General features: G+C 44.8%; 1 protein-coding gene across 1 annotated transcript in view; it reads left to right on the plus strand.

The window, feature by feature from the left end:
* arhgap19 (Rho GTPase activating protein 19) overlaps positions 1-18,097 on the plus strand; it is a 60,199-nt gene that overhangs the window by 15,937 nt on the left and 26,165 nt on the right. Inside the window, exons 4-7 of the mRNA XM_080206009.1 lie at positions 4,111-4,320; positions 8,065-8,288; positions 9,025-9,111; positions 10,772-10,837. Of these exons, the coding sequence (XP_080062135.1) occupies positions 4,111-4,320; positions 8,065-8,288; positions 9,025-9,111; positions 10,772-10,837 (587 nt within the window). The remainder of the gene's footprint in view (positions 1-4,110; positions 4,321-8,064; positions 8,289-9,024; positions 9,112-10,771; positions 10,838-18,097) is intronic.

The following is an 18,097-nucleotide window of genomic DNA, read 5'->3' on the forward strand; positions in this document are numbered from 1 at the left end:
GGAGAGGCTGAATAAGCTAGGCTTATACTCGTTAGAGTTTAGAAGAATGAGGGGAGATCTCATTGAGACATATAAGATGATGAATGGGATGGAAATGATAGAGGTGGAGAGTCTCTTCCTGCTTAGAAAGGACAGTAGGACTAGGGGGCACAGCCTCAAGATAAAGGGGGGGCGGTTTAGAACGGAGTTGAGGAGGAACTTCTTCACTCAAAGGGTGGTGAATCTCTGGAATTCTCTGCCCATTGAGGTGGTGGAGGCTACCTCGCTAAATATATTTAAGACGCGGGTTGATGGGTTTTTGATAAGCAAGGGGATTAAGAGTTATGGGGAGAGGGCGGGAATGTGGAACTGAGCCACAACAGATCAGCCATGATCTTATTGAATGGCGGGGCAGGCTCGAAGGGCTAGATGGCCTACTCCTGCTCCTATTTCTTATGTTCTTATGTTTCTCAACAGAAAATACTGATGAGAATTATTCATTTAGGATCTCACCCATTTCTTGTGGATCCACACGTAGATGACCATAAATAACTTTCCCAACATTGACTGGGACAGTCAATTTTGTCTTTTAAAAAGCGCTTAGATACTTATATGGATAAGATGGGTTTTAAAGGGACATGGGTCAAATGCAGGCAATTGGGATTAGCTTAGGGGTTTAAAAAAAAGGCAGCATGGACAAGTTGGGCCAAAGGGCCTGTTTTTGTGCAGTAAGTCTCTATGACTATGACACCAATAGTATTAAAGGATTGGATGGAGAGAAATTTGTTGAGTGTATTCAGGAGGAATTTCTCATTCAGTATGTGGATGGCTCGATTAGAGAGGGGGCAAAACTTGACCTCCTCTTGGGGAATAAGAAAGGACAGGTGATAGAAGTTTTCGTGAGGGATCACTTTGGGACCAGTGACCATAATTCCATTAGTTTTAAGATAGCTATGGAGAATAAGCCTGGCACAAAAGTTAAAATTCTAAATTGGCACAAGGCCAATTTTGATAGTATCAGATAGAAACGCTCAAAAATTAATTGGGAATGTCTGTTGGCAAGCAAAGGGACATCTGGTAAGTAGGAATCTTCCAAAAGTGTGTTAACCGGGGTTCAGAGTAAGCACATTCCTTTTAGTGTGAAGGGCAAGGCTGGTAGAAGTAGGGAATCCGGGATGACTTGGGATATTGAAGCCCTGGTCAAAAAGGAGGAGGAGGCACTTGACGTGCATAAGCAGCTGGCATCAATTGGATCCCTTGAAGAGTATAGAGGTCGTTAGAGTAGAGTTGAGAGAGAAATCAGGAGGGCAAAAAGGGAACAAGAGATTGCTTTGGCAGATAAGGCAAAGGAGAATCCAAAAGATTCTACAAATACATAAAGGGCAAAAAAGTAACTAGGGAGAGAGTAGGGCCTCTTAAGGATCAACAAGGTCATCTATGACTCTATGCCTTATCCACAAATTTAGCAACCATGCCTTTAGTCCCATCTTCCCGATCATTAATGTATACAGTGAAAAGTTGTGGTCCCAACACTGAACCCTGTGGAACGCCACTAGTCACCCACTGCCATTCTGAAAAGAACCCCTTTATCCCATTTTCTGCCTTCTGTCTGTCAAGCAATCTTCTATCCATGCCAATACCTTGCCTCTAACACCATTCGCTCTGAGTTTATTTAGCAGCCTCCTGCAAGGCACCTTGTCAAAGGCTTTCTGGAAACCCAAATAAATCACGTCTGCTGGCTCTCTGTCTAACTTTTTTATTACCTCCTCAAAGAATTCTAACAGACTCGTCAGACATGACCTCACTTTGATGAAGCCATGCTAACTCAGTCCTATTTTAGCATGTCAGGAAGGCGAATGGGATGCTGGCCTTCATAGCGAGGGGGATTGAATATAAAAGTAGGGAGGTCTTGCTGCGGCTGTATAGGGCATTGGTGAGGCCGCAGCTGGAGTACTGTGTGCAGTTTTGGGCGCCGTACTTACGCAAGGATATTTTGGCCTTGGAGGGAGTGCAGAGGAGGTTTACTAGGCTGCCGGAGTTGAGGGGGTTGAGCTATAAGGAGAGGCTGAATAAACTAGGCTTGTACTTGTTAGAGTTTAGAAGAATGAGGGGAGATCTTATTGAGACGTATAAGATGATGAATGGGATGGATAGGATAGAGGTGGAGAGACTCTTCCTGCTCAGAAAGGATAGTAGGACTAGGGGGCACAGCCTCAAGATAAAGGTGGGGGGGGCGCGGTTTAGAACGGAGTTGGGGAGGAACTTCTTCACTCAAAGGGTGGTGAATCTCTGGAATTCTCTCCCCGTTGAAGTGGTGGCAGCTACCTTGCTAAATATTTTTAAGACGCGGGTTGATGGGTTTTTGATAAGCGAGGGGATTAAGGGTTATGGGGAGAGGGCGGGAATGTGGAACTGAGCCACGACAGATCAGCCATGATCTTATTGAATGGCGGGGCAGGCTCGAAGGGCTGGATGGCCTACTCCTGCTTCTATTTCTTATGTTCTTATTATGCACTTCCAAGTGCTCCGTAATTTCATCCTTAATAATGGATTCCAAGATCTTACCCATGACCGAGGTCAGGCTAACTGGCCTGCAATTTCCCATTTGCTGCCTCACTCCTTTCTTAAACAGGGGTGTTACATTAGTCTTTTTTCAGTCCTTTAGGACCTTCCCTGACTCCAGTGAATCCTGAAAGATCACCACCAATATCTCCACAATTTCCTCAGCTATCTCCTTCAGACCCCTGGAGTGTAGTCCATTCAGTCCGGATTATTTATCCACTTTCAGCTTCCCTAGCACCTTCTCCTTAGTGAGTCTGCCCCTGAAGTTCTGGCATGTTACTGATGTCTTCCACCATGAAGACTGATACAAACTACCAATTCAGTTTCTCTGCCATTTCTTTAATTCTCCCAACCTCTAGCATTGTTAGGGTATTACATCTTCCTACAGATTTGCACTTCTGACTCCCTCCCACTATTTCGGGGTTGATAGACACTCCTAGCTGTTCCCTTTTTATTTCTGAGCTCAATCCATAAGACGTCATTTGACACTTAATTTTGTATATTTAGAGGGATAGAAATGACATATCAACGCAGGTTTGGTGGGCCGAAGGGCCTAATCGTGTGCTGTTTTGTTCTTTGTTCTTACCATTCCTCTCGCGTCAGTAATTGATTTTTTTTTAAACCAATAAGGCTACACCTCTACCTTTTTATTTATTCCCCAACCTACCGTGGCTGAAAACTGTATAGCCAGGGGTGGTCACTTGCCATTTGTGCCTCTCTTTAAGCCAAGTTTCTGTGATATTGATGATGCCATGTGTATATATCTGCTCTCAGCTCATCAGCTTAATTTGGTGTACTCCTTGCATTTACAAATTTACCTGTTAATGATTTCCTCTGCTATACACGTTTAACCTGTGCTTCTTCTGTCTTTCAGAATCACTAATTTTTCAAGTCCTGTTCCCTGCTCTGAATTAGCCCTTGGGTTCCCACACCCCTGCCAATCTAGTTTCAAACCCCCCCACCTGTTCCTCCCTCTCTCTCCATCTCCCTCATATTTGCTCTTCTCTCCTTTTAATTTTTGCCCAACTCTACCTTTTCCAGCTTAACTTCCCCCCTCTATCTTAGAAACATAAAATATAGGACTGGGAGTAGGCCATTCGGCCTTTCAAGCCTGCTCCAGTATTCATTATGATCATGGCTGATCATCCAACTCATCTTGCCCCCTCCCCTTTCCCTTGCCCTCAATCCTTTCCTATCTGTCTTTGCACTGAGAAGCAAAACCTTGAGCTGACATTAAAGTCTCTGTGTTGTCTCCTCAATAGCTCCATACTGGCACGTGCTGCCTTTAATCAGACACAATCTCCCAATGACATTTATGCTGTGCAGCAATCTTACATAACTGAAATAAACTGAGAATCTAGGAGAATTTAAAAATGATTCTTTTACTGCAATCGTAAATCAGAATCCTTCCTAATCCTGATCACACATTACATATCTCTGATCAATTAACATTGAATTTTTGCCATTAAAAAAATCTGTTTGTACTTGATCTGTGTTTCTATTGTTCACATCTTCATTTTCATCATATCACTAACTCTTCAACCTTATTTCCCTTGTTCTCTACCACAGATCTCCATGTGGAGGGTTTATTCCGTATTCCAGGGAACAGTGTCCGACTGCAGTCCCTGAAAGACGCTTTGAACAGCGGCACAGATGTAAATCTGGATTCCGGAGAGTTTCATCCAAATGATGTGGCAACCCTGTTGAAAATGTTCCTCGGAGAACTACCAGAACCTCTCCTCAGTCATAGACATTATAATGCTCATCTCAAAATAGCAGGTACAGAGTACAGCAATCCATGTATGTGTGAGCCTGATCATGGCTGATCATCCAACTCAGTAACTTCATCCCATTCCCCCTGCCATATCCTTTGATCCCTTTCATCCCAAGAGCGATCTCTGACTCCTTGAAAACATACAATGTTTTGGCCTCAACTGCTTTTTATAATAGAGAATTCCACAGATTTACCATTCTCGGGATGAAGAAATTTCCCCTCATTTCAGTAATCCTCGGACTATGACATCTGGAAGTCTTAAAGCGCATCAAGGTAGATAAATCCCCGGGACCTGATGAAGTGTATCTCACGACAGTGTGGGAGGCTAGGGAGGAAATTGTGGGTCCCCTAGCAGTGATATTTGAATCATCAATAGTCACAGGTGAAGCGCTTGAAGATTGAAAGGTAGCAAATGTTGTGCATTTGTTTAAAAAAGGCTGCAGGGAAAAGCGTGGGAACTACAGGCCAGTGATCTTACCCTGGTGGGCAAGATATTAGAAGGTATTTTGAAAGACAGGATCTACAGGCATTTAGAAACACAATGACTGATTAGGGACAGTCAGCACGGCTTTGTGAATGGAAAATCATGTCTTACAAATTTGATTGGGTTTTTTGAAGGGGTAACCAAGAAGATACCTGTGGGCAGTGCTGTTGATGTTGTCTACATGGACTTTAGCAAAGCTTTTGACAAGGTTCTGCATGGGAGGTTGTTGCATAAGCTTAAATCTCACGGGATCCAGGATGAGGTATCTAAGTGGATACAAAATTGGCTTGATGACAGAAGCCAGAGGGTGGTTGTAGAAGGTTGTTTTTCAAACTGGAGACCTGTGACCGGCAGTGTGCCTCAGGGATTGGTGCTGCGTCCGCTGTTATTTGTCATTTATATTAATGATTTGGATGAGAATGTAGGAGACATGGTTAGTAAGTTTGCAGATGACACCAAGATTGGTGGCATAGTGGACAGTGAAGAAAGTTATCTCAGATTGCAATAGCATCTTGATCAGTTGGGCCAGTGGGCTGACGAATGGCAGATGGAGTTTAGATCAGCCGTCTCCAAACTCCGACTCGGATGCGGCCCACAGGCCATAGTTTGGAGACCCCTGATTTAGATAAATGAGAGGTGATGCATTTTGTTGGATTGAACCAGGCAGGATTTACTCGGTTAATGGTAGGGCGTTGGGGAGAGTTATAGAACAAAGAGATCCGAGGTACAGGTTCGTAGCTCCTTGAAAGTGGAGTCATAGGTGGACAGAGTGGTGAAGAACATATTCAGCATGCTTGGTTTCAGTAGTCAGAACATTGAATACAGGACTTGGGACATCTTGTTGAAGTTGTACAAGTCATTGGTAAGGCCACACTTGGAATACTGTGTACTGTTCTAGTCACCCTATTAAATAAAGGATATTATTAAACTAGAAAGAGTGTAGAAAAGACTTACCAGGATGTTAACAGGACTTGATGGTTGAGTTATAAAGAGAGGATGGGTAGACTGGGATTTTTTTCTCTGGAGTGTAGAGGGCTGAGGGGTGATCTTGTAGAGGCCTATAAAATAATGAGAGGCACAGTTTAGTTGGATAGTCAATATCTTTTCCCAAAGGTAGGGGAGCCTATAACTAGAGTACATAGTTTTAAGGTGAGAGAGGAGAGACAGAAAAGGGTCCAGAGGGGCATTTGTTTCACTCAAGGTGGTGAGTGTCTGGAACAAGCTGCCAGAGGTAATAGTACAGATGGGTATAATTTTGCTTTTTAAAAAGGATTTAGATGGTTACATGGGTAAGATGGCTATCGAGGGATATGGCCCAAATGCGGGCAATTGGAACTAGCCTCGGGGCTTAAACAAAAAGGCAGCATGGACAAGTTGGGCCTAAGGGTCTGTTTCCATGCTGTAAATGTCTGTGACTCTGTCTGTGACCTGGTATTGGACAGCCTCATTAGGAGCATCCTTCCTGCATCGACCCTGTCTAGTCCTGTTAGAATTTTATAGGTTTCTATGAGATCGCCCCACTCATTTTTTTTTTGAACTCCAACAAATGCAATCCTAACCAACTCAATCGCTTCTCATACATTAGTCCTGCCATCCCAGGAATCAGGGTGATAAACCTTCTGTGCACACTGTCAAGAGTGAGAACATCCCTCCTTGGGTAAGGAGAAGCAAACCTGCACATAAAATTCCAGGTGTGGTCTCACCAAGGCCATGTATAATTTCAGCAGGACATCCCAATCTTGTACTCTAATCTGCTCACTTTTTTTCCTTCTTTTCATTCACAGGTTTCAAGTCTGTCCGCCTTGTGTCCAACGAGGGGCATACACGCGATGGGTTGTACTTGGGCTGCTCTTGGTTGTTCGAGATTGGCCTAGTGCTTCATGTCGTTAGTGTGTGCCTAGACTGGACCAGATACTGGGCAAGACGACAGCTCAGTGACTATCACTGATTGCTGTGCAGACACATGGATTTGGGCCAGTGTCTGTGGGAGTTTGCGCATTCTCCCCGTGCTTGCGTGGGTTTTCTCCGGGTGCTCTGGTTTCCTCCCACACCCCAAAGATGTGCTGTTAGGCTGATTGGCAGTAATAAATTGTCCCTAAATTAGTTTCCCTCAATGTGGATGGCCATAAAACATTAGACAAGGTTCATGGGTGGAGGGGGGAACTGGTGGTGTTGGGATGGCGGCGCGGGCTCATTGGGCCGAAGGGCCTGTTTCCTGGGCTGTTTTTGTTCTTTGTTCTAAGACTAACATATCATTTGCCTTTACCATCTGCTTCACCTGCATGCTTACCTACAGTGACTGGTGTACGAGGATACCGAGGTCTCTGCTCATTCCTTCAATTTATAGCTACTAGTCACTGTCTGCCATTCAGAAAAAGGCCATTTTATTTCTACTCTTTTGTTTCTTACCTGATTCCCAGTTTTCTATATCCACAGTCATATGTGCTTTAACATTGCACACTAATCTCTTATGTGGGAGTTTAGAAAGTCGCCTTGAAGTCCAAATAGACCACTGGCGGCTCCTCATCAACTCTACTACTTACATCCTCTCATGCGTGTACACGCATGCATGAACAGTTACAGGAAGCAGCTGTGTGCATGCGTATGTGTGTGAGAGACGGGGGAGGCAGATACAGGAAGCAGTGTGCACGTGTGTGTTTGTGTGAAGGCTAGGTTTGTTTTTTATTAATGAGATGTGGATATCACTGGCTAGGCCAACATTTCGAACTCAACCCAGATTGCCCTTGAACTGAGTGGCTTGTAGGCCAGACCAGATAAGCATGGCAGATTTCCTTCAATAAAGGACATTAGTGATCCAGATGGCTTTTATGACCATCAACAATGGCTTCATAGAACAAAGAACAACACAGCATGGGAAACAGGCCCTTCGGCCCAACGAGCCCGCGCCGCCATTTTAACAATGTGCTTTTCCTCCTCCACCCTTGACCCATGTCTATGCTTATGGTACCCCCATTGGAAACCAGATTAAGGGGAGAATAATTTAGGGACAATTTGTTACACCAATCAGCCTAGGCGTCATGGTCATTGATTTTTCATTCCAGATTTCTTAATGAATTTAAAGTTCATCATCTGTGAGGTGGTATTCGAACCTGGGTCCCCCGAGCAGTACCCTGAGTCTCTGGCTTACTAATTCCCCCCCGATTATGTCACTATCTCCCCTTAGATACTTAATGGCAAGTCATTTCTGAAAGTGATGTTCCTGGGTGTCTGGTTCTGGAATGTGTAATTGGTTTTCTCCTGTTAGATCTAATGGTATTTGATACGAAGGGAAAGAAGCTTGTTCCTGACAAGGAGCGCCAAATCGAAGCCCTTCAGCTCCTCTTCCTGTTGCTGCCCTCACCCAATCGCAACCTGCTGAAGTTACTGTTGGATCTACTGTACCAAACAGCCAAACACCAGGACAGAAACAAGATGACTGCCTACAACCTGGCACTAATGTTTGCTCCACACATTCTCTGGCCAAAGAATGTAAGTAGGCTTCTCCTTGATTTAATGGCAATCCTCATTTGATTATTTTCACATAGGCAAAGAGACTAACTGCTTTTAAAAGTAACATCTGACAACCTCTGAATGCACTGTATTCTCCAACTTAATTTTATTTTTGATGCCCGAAAGCAAGAATTTAGACTTAAGTCTGCTGTGAGTAACCTCATCCTGTCTTTGAGAATGAAATCAATATCCTCCCACACTGACTTCAGAGACATTAAAACATCTCACTGACTCTTTCTAATGTCATGTACCTTCACATATAGAATCATAAAATCTCTACAGTGCAGAAGGAGGCCATTTGGCCCATTGAGTCTGCACTGACAACAATCCCACCCAGGTCTTATTGCTGTAAGCCCATGCATTTACCCTGCTAATCCCTCTGACATGGAGGGGCAATTTAACATGGCCAATCAACCTAACTGCACACCTTTGGAGTGTGGGAGGAAACTGGAGCATCCATGAAAAGCCATGAAGGCACGGGGAGAACGTGCAAGCTCCACATAGACAGTGACCCAAGCTGGTCCCTGTCCCTGGTGCTGTGAGGCAGCAGTGCTGATATATTTCCAGCGATGTTGCAAAGATCACACATAGAGCATAAGATCCAGCATTTTCTAGTTTGGATGTACTGACTTATTCAATTATTTGTTGTATTTGATCTTTGTCTTTACCTGTCCTTTTCTGCTGATTTCATTTCATCTTTCTCTGCACCTAACAGTTGATGGCTGCTGACCTTCAAGGAAACATCACCAAATTAAATAACGGAACAGCGTTTTTAATTAAACACTCTCAGAAGCTCTTCCGGGTAAGGGAATACAGATTGTCTTGTGGATTGAGACAAATGGAGATGTGATTGATTCAAAACTTTGGTTAATTGTGGGACTTAAAAATTCCTAACTCTGTAAAGCACTCAAGTTTAGTACAAGTGCAATACTTCATGTTATTGCACCTGCTTGGAGTAATATTCACACTACAGAATGTGATTGGAGTATTGTGGGTACTGCGTGCTGGTGCAGAACCAGGAGGTATGGGGGGCAGTGTGAGGACCGGGGAGTGTGTGGGGGCAGGCTGCAAGCCAGAGTGTATGTGGTATGGTGAGATGTGCTCCCTGTAGGAATGATTGCTGTGGTGAAAACTGGGAGTAGGTGCTGTAAAAACAAAGTTCTGACAAGAAATGTAGCTAATCCCTTTAAAAGTCTGGTTGAAATGTTTTTTGTTGCTGTGTCCAGTGATTGATGTTTTTACGTAGTTAGATATGAATCTGAAGACAAGCTTATGGGTTGTTGGGATTTAGTGAGAGACAGCAAAGCTGGTGTCTGCCAGGTTCTAGAGAGTCTTTGAGATTTACTTCATTCCATAATTTGTGGTTCATTAGTTATCAACTTAGATCTGGATTTTTGTTTTTCTTTGTTCATGGGATATGGGCATCACTGGCTAGGCCAGCATTTATTGTCCATATCCCTAATTACCCTTGAGAAGCTGGTGGTGAGCTGCCTTCTTGAGCTGTTTCAATCTATGTGGTGTAGGTACACCCACAATGTATTAGGGAGGGACTTCCAGAATTTTGATCCAGTGACCGTGAAGGAACGGCAATATATTTCCAAGTCAGATGGTGAGTGGTTTGGAGGTGAACTGGCACATGGTGACTTCTACTGCTTTCACTGCTTATATCTTTTGAGGTGGTGGAGATTGTGGGTTTGGAAGGTGCTGCTTAAGGAATCTTGGTGAGTGCTGCATTGCATCTTGTAGATGCACATTGTCCATCTGTGGTGAAAGGATTGCATGCCTGTGGATGTGGTGACAATCAAGCGGGCATCTGTGTCCTGGATGGTGTTGAGCTTCTTGAGTGTTGTTGGAGCTGCGCTCATCCAAGCAATGGAGAGTATTGCAGCACAGTGGGTAGCACTGCTGCTTCACAGCACCAGGGACCCGGGTTCGATTCCCGGCTTGGGTCACTGTCCGTAGAGTTTGCATGTTCTTCCCTGGGTTTCCTCCAAGTGCTCAGGTTTCCTCCCGCAGTCTGAAAGACGTGCTGGTTAGGTGCATTGACGTGAACAGGCGCTGGACTGTGACAATTAGAGGGATTTCACAGTAACTTCATGACAGTGTTAATTTAAACCTTACACAAGTAAGACTAATAAATAAACTTTAACTGAACTTTAACACAGTGCTGACTTGTGCCTTGTAGGTGGTGGCCAGGCTTTGGGGAGTCAGGAAGTGAGTTATTCGTTGAGTGACCTCCAGCCTCTTACCTGCTGTTGTAACCACACAGTATTTATATGGCTAGGTGCAGTTCAGATTCTCGTCCATGGTGACCCCCAGAATGTTGACAGTGGGGATTCAGCAATGGTAATCCCATTGAACGTCAAGAGATTCAGTGATTGTAATGTCACGGAGAGATGGTTAGATTGTTGGATTAATTATAATTAACTTAAGGCTTCTATTCTAATCTGTTTTCTGTACAGGCACCAGCATATATCAGAGAACTTGCCAGATTACAGTTTGCAGGATCAAAGCTCTCAGTGATCAGGGTAAGATATCTGATTTCTTATTGTCTAAAAGAACCTGAAACACCCTAAGGTCAGTCCCCACATCACTACTGAGATAATAGCTGGGCATGTAGCAGCTTCCCTTATAACACTGAGTGAAGCAAGGCAGTAGCTGCCACCTGGAACCATAGATTGTGTTATAGCACCAAAGGAGGTCATTCTGCCCATCATGTCTGTACCATCTCTTTTTGGAAGAAAAATGAATGTAATCCCATTCTGTTGCCTATTCCTTGAAATCCTGGAATTTATTTCCCTTTAGATAATAATCCAATTGCATTTGAAAGGTAAGCTTGAAGCTGCGTGCGCCCGGGGCAGTGCGCGTCTTAACTGGCCCTCTGGTTCTCAACCATTCTGACAACATGAACAGTTTCTCCCTATCTACTCTGTCCAGACCCCTCATGATTTTGAACACATTTATCAAATCTCATCATTTTCTCTTCTCCAAGAAAAATAGCCCCAATTTCTCCAATCTTTCTATCTTCCCTGGGACCATTAAACTTAGAAAATAGGAATAGGCCATTCGGCCCTTTGAGACTGCTCCGCCATTCAATATAATCATGGCTGATCCTTTATCTCAACACTAAACTCCCATGCTCTCTCTTTGACACTTTTAGAGTTTTGAATTCGATTTCCTGCTTCACTACGTTCTGTGACTTGACCTCCACAGCTTCCTGTGGCAGAGAATTCCACTGGTTCACTCACCTGTGTGCAGAGGTTTCTCCTCATCTTAGTCCTAAATGCCTCGCCCATATCCTGTGACTATGACCCCATGCTCACCGCCGCAGCCAGGGGAAACAACATTTCTGCATCTAGTCGGTCCAGTGCTGTCAGAATTTTATATATTTCAATGAAATCCCCTATCGTTCTTCTAAATTCTTGTGAATACAGGCCCAATCGACCCAATCTTTCATCATACAACAATCCAGCCATCCCAGGAATCAGTCTGGTGAACCTTCACTGCCTCTGTGAAAGTATATTCTCCTTCAGCTAAGGAGACTAAAACTGCACACAATATTCCAGGTGCAGTGTACCCAAAGCCCTGCACAGCTGCATCTGTACAAAAGTCCTCTTGCAATGAGGGCCAACGTGTCATTTATCTTCCTAACTTGCTGTACCTTTCAATGACTGGTGTACTAGGACACCCATGTCCCTTTGAACATCAGTGTTTAGCAAACTATCTCCATTTAAATAATACTCTGCAGTTCTGTTTCTCTGTCTGAATTGGATAACTTCACATTTATCCATATTGTTCTGTATCTGCCACGTATTTTCACACTCACTCAACTTGTGCAAATCATCTTGAAGCCTCTTTACATCTTCCACACCATCCACATTCCCACCAGGTTTTGTGGCGTCATTCAGGTGAATCTTTTCCTCACACTACTCATGGTGTCGGGGCCAACTATCAGCAAAGAAAGTGGATTAGCTGGCTAGCGGGCAAACAAAACCATAAACAGGCCGTGTTTGGATTGGCCACATACATAGAACATTACAGCGCAGAACAGGCCCTTCGGCCCACGATGTTGCGCCGACCAGTTAAAAAACAATGACCCTCTAACCTAAACCAGTCCCTTTTCATCCATAAACCTGTCCATGGATCTCTTAAACGCCCCCAAACTAGGCGCATTTACAACTGCAGCAGGCAGGGCATTCCAATCCCTCACCACCCTCTGGGTAAAGAACTTACCCCTGACATCTGTCCTATAACTACCCCCTCTTAATTTAAAGCCATGCCCCCTCGTGCTAGCTTTCTCCATCCGAGGAAAAAGGCTATCACTATCCACCCTATCTAAACCTCTAATCATCTTATATGTTTCAATAAGATCCCCTCTTAGCCGCCTTCCTTCTAGCGAAAACAACCCCAAATCCCTCAGTTTGTCCTCATAGGACCTCCCCTCCATCCTGGTAAACCTCCTCTGCACCCTCTCCAAAGCCTCCACATCCTTCCTATAATGTGGGGACTAGAACTGCACACAATACTCCAAGTGCGGCCGCACCAGAGTTGTGTACAGTTGCAACATGACACTGCAACTCCTAAATTCAATCCCCCTACCAATAAACGCCAAGAAACCGTATGCCTTCTTAACAACCTTACCTACTTGATTCCCTACTTTCAGGGATCTATGTACACATACACCTAGATCCCTTTGTTCATCCACACTATTCAGAGTCCTCCCGTTAGCCCTATACTCGACACATCTGTTATTCCTACCAAAGTGAATTACCTCACACTTCTCCGCATTAAACTCCATCCGCCACCTCTCGGCCCAGCTCTGCAACCTGTCTAAGTCACCTTGCAAACTACGACACCCTTCCTCACAATCTACCACACCTCCGACTTTGGTGTCATCAGCAAATTTACTGATCCACCCAAGTATACCCTCATCCAGATCATTAATAAAAATTACAAACAGCAGTGGCCCCAAAACAGATCCCTGAGGCACACCACTCGTAACTGAACTCCATGACGAATATTTACCATCAACCACCACCCTCTGTCTCCTATCTGCTAGCCAATTCCTGATCCAATTTCCTAGATTACCCTCAGTCCCATACATCTGCACTTTCTGCAGAAGCCTACCATGGTGAACCTTATCAAACGCCTTACTAAAATCCATATATACCACGTCAACTGCCTTTCCCTCATCCACCTCTTTGGTCACTTTCTCAAAAAACTCAATAAGGTTAGTAAGGCACGACCTACCTGCTACAAAACCGTGCTGACTGTCTCCAATCATTTCGTTACTCTCCAAATAACTATAAATCCTATCCCTAATAATTTTTTCTAAAACCTTGCCCACAACAGAAGTAAGACTCACCAGTCTATAATTCCCGGGGAAGTCTCTGTTCCCCTTCTTAAACAATGGGACAACATTCGCTATCCTCCAATCTTCCGGTATACCTGAGACCAACGATGACCTGAAGATCAGAGCCAGAGGCTCTGCAATCACCTCTCTTGCCTCCCAGAGAACTGGGAATTAGTCCCACATGGAACTAATGGAGTGCTACAGGCATCAGTGCTGGGGCTTCCACTCTTTGCAATTGATATCAATTACTTGGACAGAGGAACTGAATGTATTGTTGCTGAATTTACTGATGGCACAAAGGTAGGAAATTTATGAAGAAAAAGTCAGAATAAAGACAGGTTAAGTGACGAGGGAAAAATCTGGCAGATGCAGCATAATTTGGGAAAATGTGAATTTACCTATGCTACTTAATTAGAGGTTGCAGAGCTCTAGGTATGATGCATTTGGTAATCCTGGCACATATGAAATAGGAGCAGGAGAATGCTATTCAGCCCTTCGACCCTGCTCCATCATTTATTATGATCATGGCTGATCATCCAACTCAATAGCCTGATCTTACCTTCCTCCCATATCCTTTGATACCCTTTGTCTCACGTGCTATATCTGCTTCTTGAAAACATTCAATGTTTTGGCCTCAACTACATTAGAGCATAGAACATAGAAAAACTACAGCACAAACAGGCCCTTTGGTCCACAAGTTGCGCCGATCATATCCTTACCAAATAGGCTTACCTAAGAACATAATAAGAACATAAGAAATAGGAGCAGGAGTAGGCCATCTAGCCCTTCAAGCCTGCCCCACCATTCAATAAGATCATGGCTGATCTGTCGCTGCTCAGTTCCACTTTCCCGCTTTCTCCCCATAACCCTTAATCCCCTCTCTTATCAAAAACCCATCAACCCGCGTCTTAAAAATATTTAGCGAGGCAGCCTCCACCACTTCAACGGGCAGAGAATTCCAGAGATTCACCACCCTTTGAGTGAAGACGTTCCTCCTCAACTCCGTTCTAAACTGCCCCCCTTTTATCTTGAGGCTGTGCCCCCTAGTCCTCCTGTCTTTTTTGAGCGGGAAGAGTCTCTCCACCTCTATCCTATCCATCCCATTCATCATCTTATACGTCTCATTGAGGCGTATAAGATGATGAATGGGATGGATAGGATAGAGGTGGAGAGACTCTTCCCCCTCATTCTTCTAAACTCTAACGAGTACAAGCCCAGTTTATTCAGCCTCTCCTCATAGCTCAACCCCCTCAACTCCGGTATCAGCCTATAACCCTCAATTCTATTAAGTCCTATGCACTCATCCAGAAGTCTCTTAAAAGACCCTATCGAATTTGCCTCCTCCACCACCACCAACGGCAGCCGATTCCACTCACTCACCACCCTCTGAGTGAAAAAGTTACCCCTGACATCTCCTCTGTACCTACTCCCCAGCACCTTAAACTTGTCCTCTCGTAGCAACCGTTTCAGCCTCTGAGAATCCACCCAATCTATACCTCTCAACATCTTATACACATATTCTGTGGTAGTGAATTCCACAGGCTGCCCGTCTTCTGGGTGAAGAGATTTCTCTTCATCTCTGCTGTAAACAGTCTACCCTGTATCCTCGGATTGTTCCCCCGATTTACAATAGGTTCGTGTGCAGGTATTGCAGGCAATTAGGAAGGCATCTGGAATGTTGTTGGTTATTGCAAGAAGAATATAAAAATAGCACTCTACAGAGCACTGGTGAGATCACAGCTAGAACAAAACAAAGAACTGTACATTCCAGGAACAGGCCCTTCAGCCCTCCAAGCCTGCACTGATCATGTTCCCCTATCTAGACCACCCACTTATGCCCTTCTATACCTCATTTGTTCATATGCCTATCAAGGTAATTCTTAAATGTGCCTCAACCACTTCACTTGGCAACACATTCCCGGGCTCCACCACCCTCTGTGTAATAAGTCAAACTCCCCCGCACATCTCCACTGAACTTTTGCCCCCTTATCTTGAACTTCTACCCCCTTGTAATTGTCATTTCTGCCCTGGGAAAAAGCTTCCAACTGTTCACCCAATCTATACCCCTCATAATTTTATAGACTTCTATCAGGTTACCCCTCAGTCTGTCTTTCCAGGGAGATGAATCCCAGTTTATTCAATCTCTCCTCATAGCTAATACCCTCCATACCGGGCAACATCCTGGTGAACCTTTTCTGTACTCTCTCCAAAGGCTCCAAGTCCTTCTGGTAGTGTGACCAGAATTAGACACAGTAGTCCCACTGTGGCCTAACCAATATTTTATATAACTGTAACATAATTTGCCAATTTTTATACTTGATGCCCCGTCTGATGAAGGCAAGCATGCCATATGCTTTCTTCACCTTTTCCACCTGTACTGCCACTATTAAGGATCCATGGTTCTGTTCTCCCAGATTTCTCTGTGTGTCTATGCTCCTGATGGTTCTGCAATTTATTTCATAGCTCCCACCCGAATTGGATCTACCAAAATGCATCACCTCGCATTTGTCCGGATTAAACTCGATCTGCCATTTCTCCACCTAATTTTCCAGCCATTCAGAATGAATGAAGGATGTAGGAAGGCAGAGTAGGGCAGATGTACGCAGGCAATTTAGGGAGTTGGGGTCCAAACTGAAGAGCAGGACCTCCAGAGTGGCATTCTCTGGGCTGCTGCCTAGTACCAGCAGGGCTAGGAATAATGAGATCATGCAGCTGAATGCATGGCTTAGGGATTGGTGCAAGGTAGAGGGCTTTACTTTTGTAGATCACTGGGAAGTATTTGTGAGAGAAGGGCACCTGTACAGGAGGGATGGGGAGAATTTGAATGGGAGGGGGACAAATGTCTTAGCAGGGAGGTTAGCTGGAGTGTTTAGGCAGGGTTTAAACTAATAGGGAGGGGGGGTGGGGATGAGACTGATGGCTGATTAGACATTGGGGTCAAGAGTGAGTTGGGTGATAGGGTAGGTTTGGGTGAAAGGAAAATTATCAGGGGGAAGGAGGTTCCAAGTGGGCCTGGAGGGTTGGACTGCATCTGTTTCAATGCGAGGAGTGTGACGGGTAAAACGGATGAGCTTAGGGCCTTGATGTTCGTGAGGAATTTAGATGTGGTGGCAGTGACGGAGACGTGGTTAAAGGAAGGGCAGGACTGGCAGCTGAATGTTCCTGGGTATAAGTGTTTTAGGTGTGACAGAGGAGGGTTGAAGAGAGGTGGTGGGGTGGCGTTGTTAGTAAAGGAGCACATCACAGCAGTGCAGAGGGAGGATAATATGGAGGAGTTAGGGATCGAGCCACTGTGGGTGGAGTTGAGGAATAAAAAGGGAGAGATTACGATGCTAGGGGTATACTACAGGCCACACAACAGCCCGAGGTCAATGGAGGAAGGTATTTGCAGAGGCATTTTAGATAGGTGTAGAAAGAATAAGGTGGATGTAGTGGGTGACTTTAATCTTCCTGGAGTGGATTGGAAGATGCCTAGAGCTGGAGGTACAGATGGGGAGGAATTTGTAAAATGTGTGCTGGAAGGGTCCTTGGAGCAGTACGTAACTAGCCCGACTAGGGAGGGGGCTATACTGGATTTAGTGTTGGGTAATGAGCCGGGGCAGGTGGTTAAGGTTGCAGAAGGCGAACATGTGGCTAACAGTGATCACAAGTCTGTCTACTTTAGGATAAAAATGGAAAGGGGAGGGTGCTGAACTGGAGGAAGGCGAGCTATAGCCAAATTAGGAGGGAGCTGAAGGACACTGATTGGGAGGGGTTGTTAGCGGGCAAGTCCACGGTTGGTAAGTGGGAGGCTTTCAAAAGCAAACTGATAATGTTGCAGGAAAGGCATGTGCCGGCAAAGAGGAAAGATGGGAAAGGCAAGATTAGAGAGCCGTGGATTACAGGGGGTATTGAAGACTTGGTGAGGAAGAAGAGAGAGGCATATGTTAGGTCGAAACAACTGGGAACAGAGAGAGCACTGGAGAAATATAGAGAGAGAGTAGGAGGGAGCTTAAAAGGGGAGTTAGAAGGGCAAAAAGAGGGCATGAAATGGCTTTGGCTGATAGGATTAAGGAAACTCCAAAGGCATTTTACTCTTATATTAGGAGCAAGAGAGTGGTTAGAGGGGAAAATTGGTCCTCTTAGGGACAAAGGAGGGGAGCTATGCATCGAGTCTGAGGGGATGGGGGAGATGCTGAATGAATACTTTGCGTCGGTATTCACAAAGGAGAGGGGTTTGGTGCCTTGTAATGTCTTGGAGGGAGCTGTAGATCATTTGAAGGAAATATCCATTACGAGGGAGGAAGTGCTAGGGTTTTTAGGTAGCATTAAAACGGATAAAGCTCCAGGGCCTGATGGCATTTATCCCAGGCTGCTTAGGGAGGTGAAAGATGAGATTGCTGGGCCTCTGACGCAAATCTCTGTCTCTTCTTTGGACACAGGTGAGGTCCCAGAG

Source organism: Carcharhinus amblyrhynchos, chromosome 17 (assembly GCF_965287045.1).
Source record: "Carcharhinus amblyrhynchos chromosome 17, sCarAmb.v2.hapA, whole genome shotgun sequence".
Classification (NCBI taxonomy): domain Eukaryota; kingdom Metazoa; phylum Chordata; class Chondrichthyes; order Carcharhiniformes; family Carcharhinidae; genus Carcharhinus; species Carcharhinus amblyrhynchos.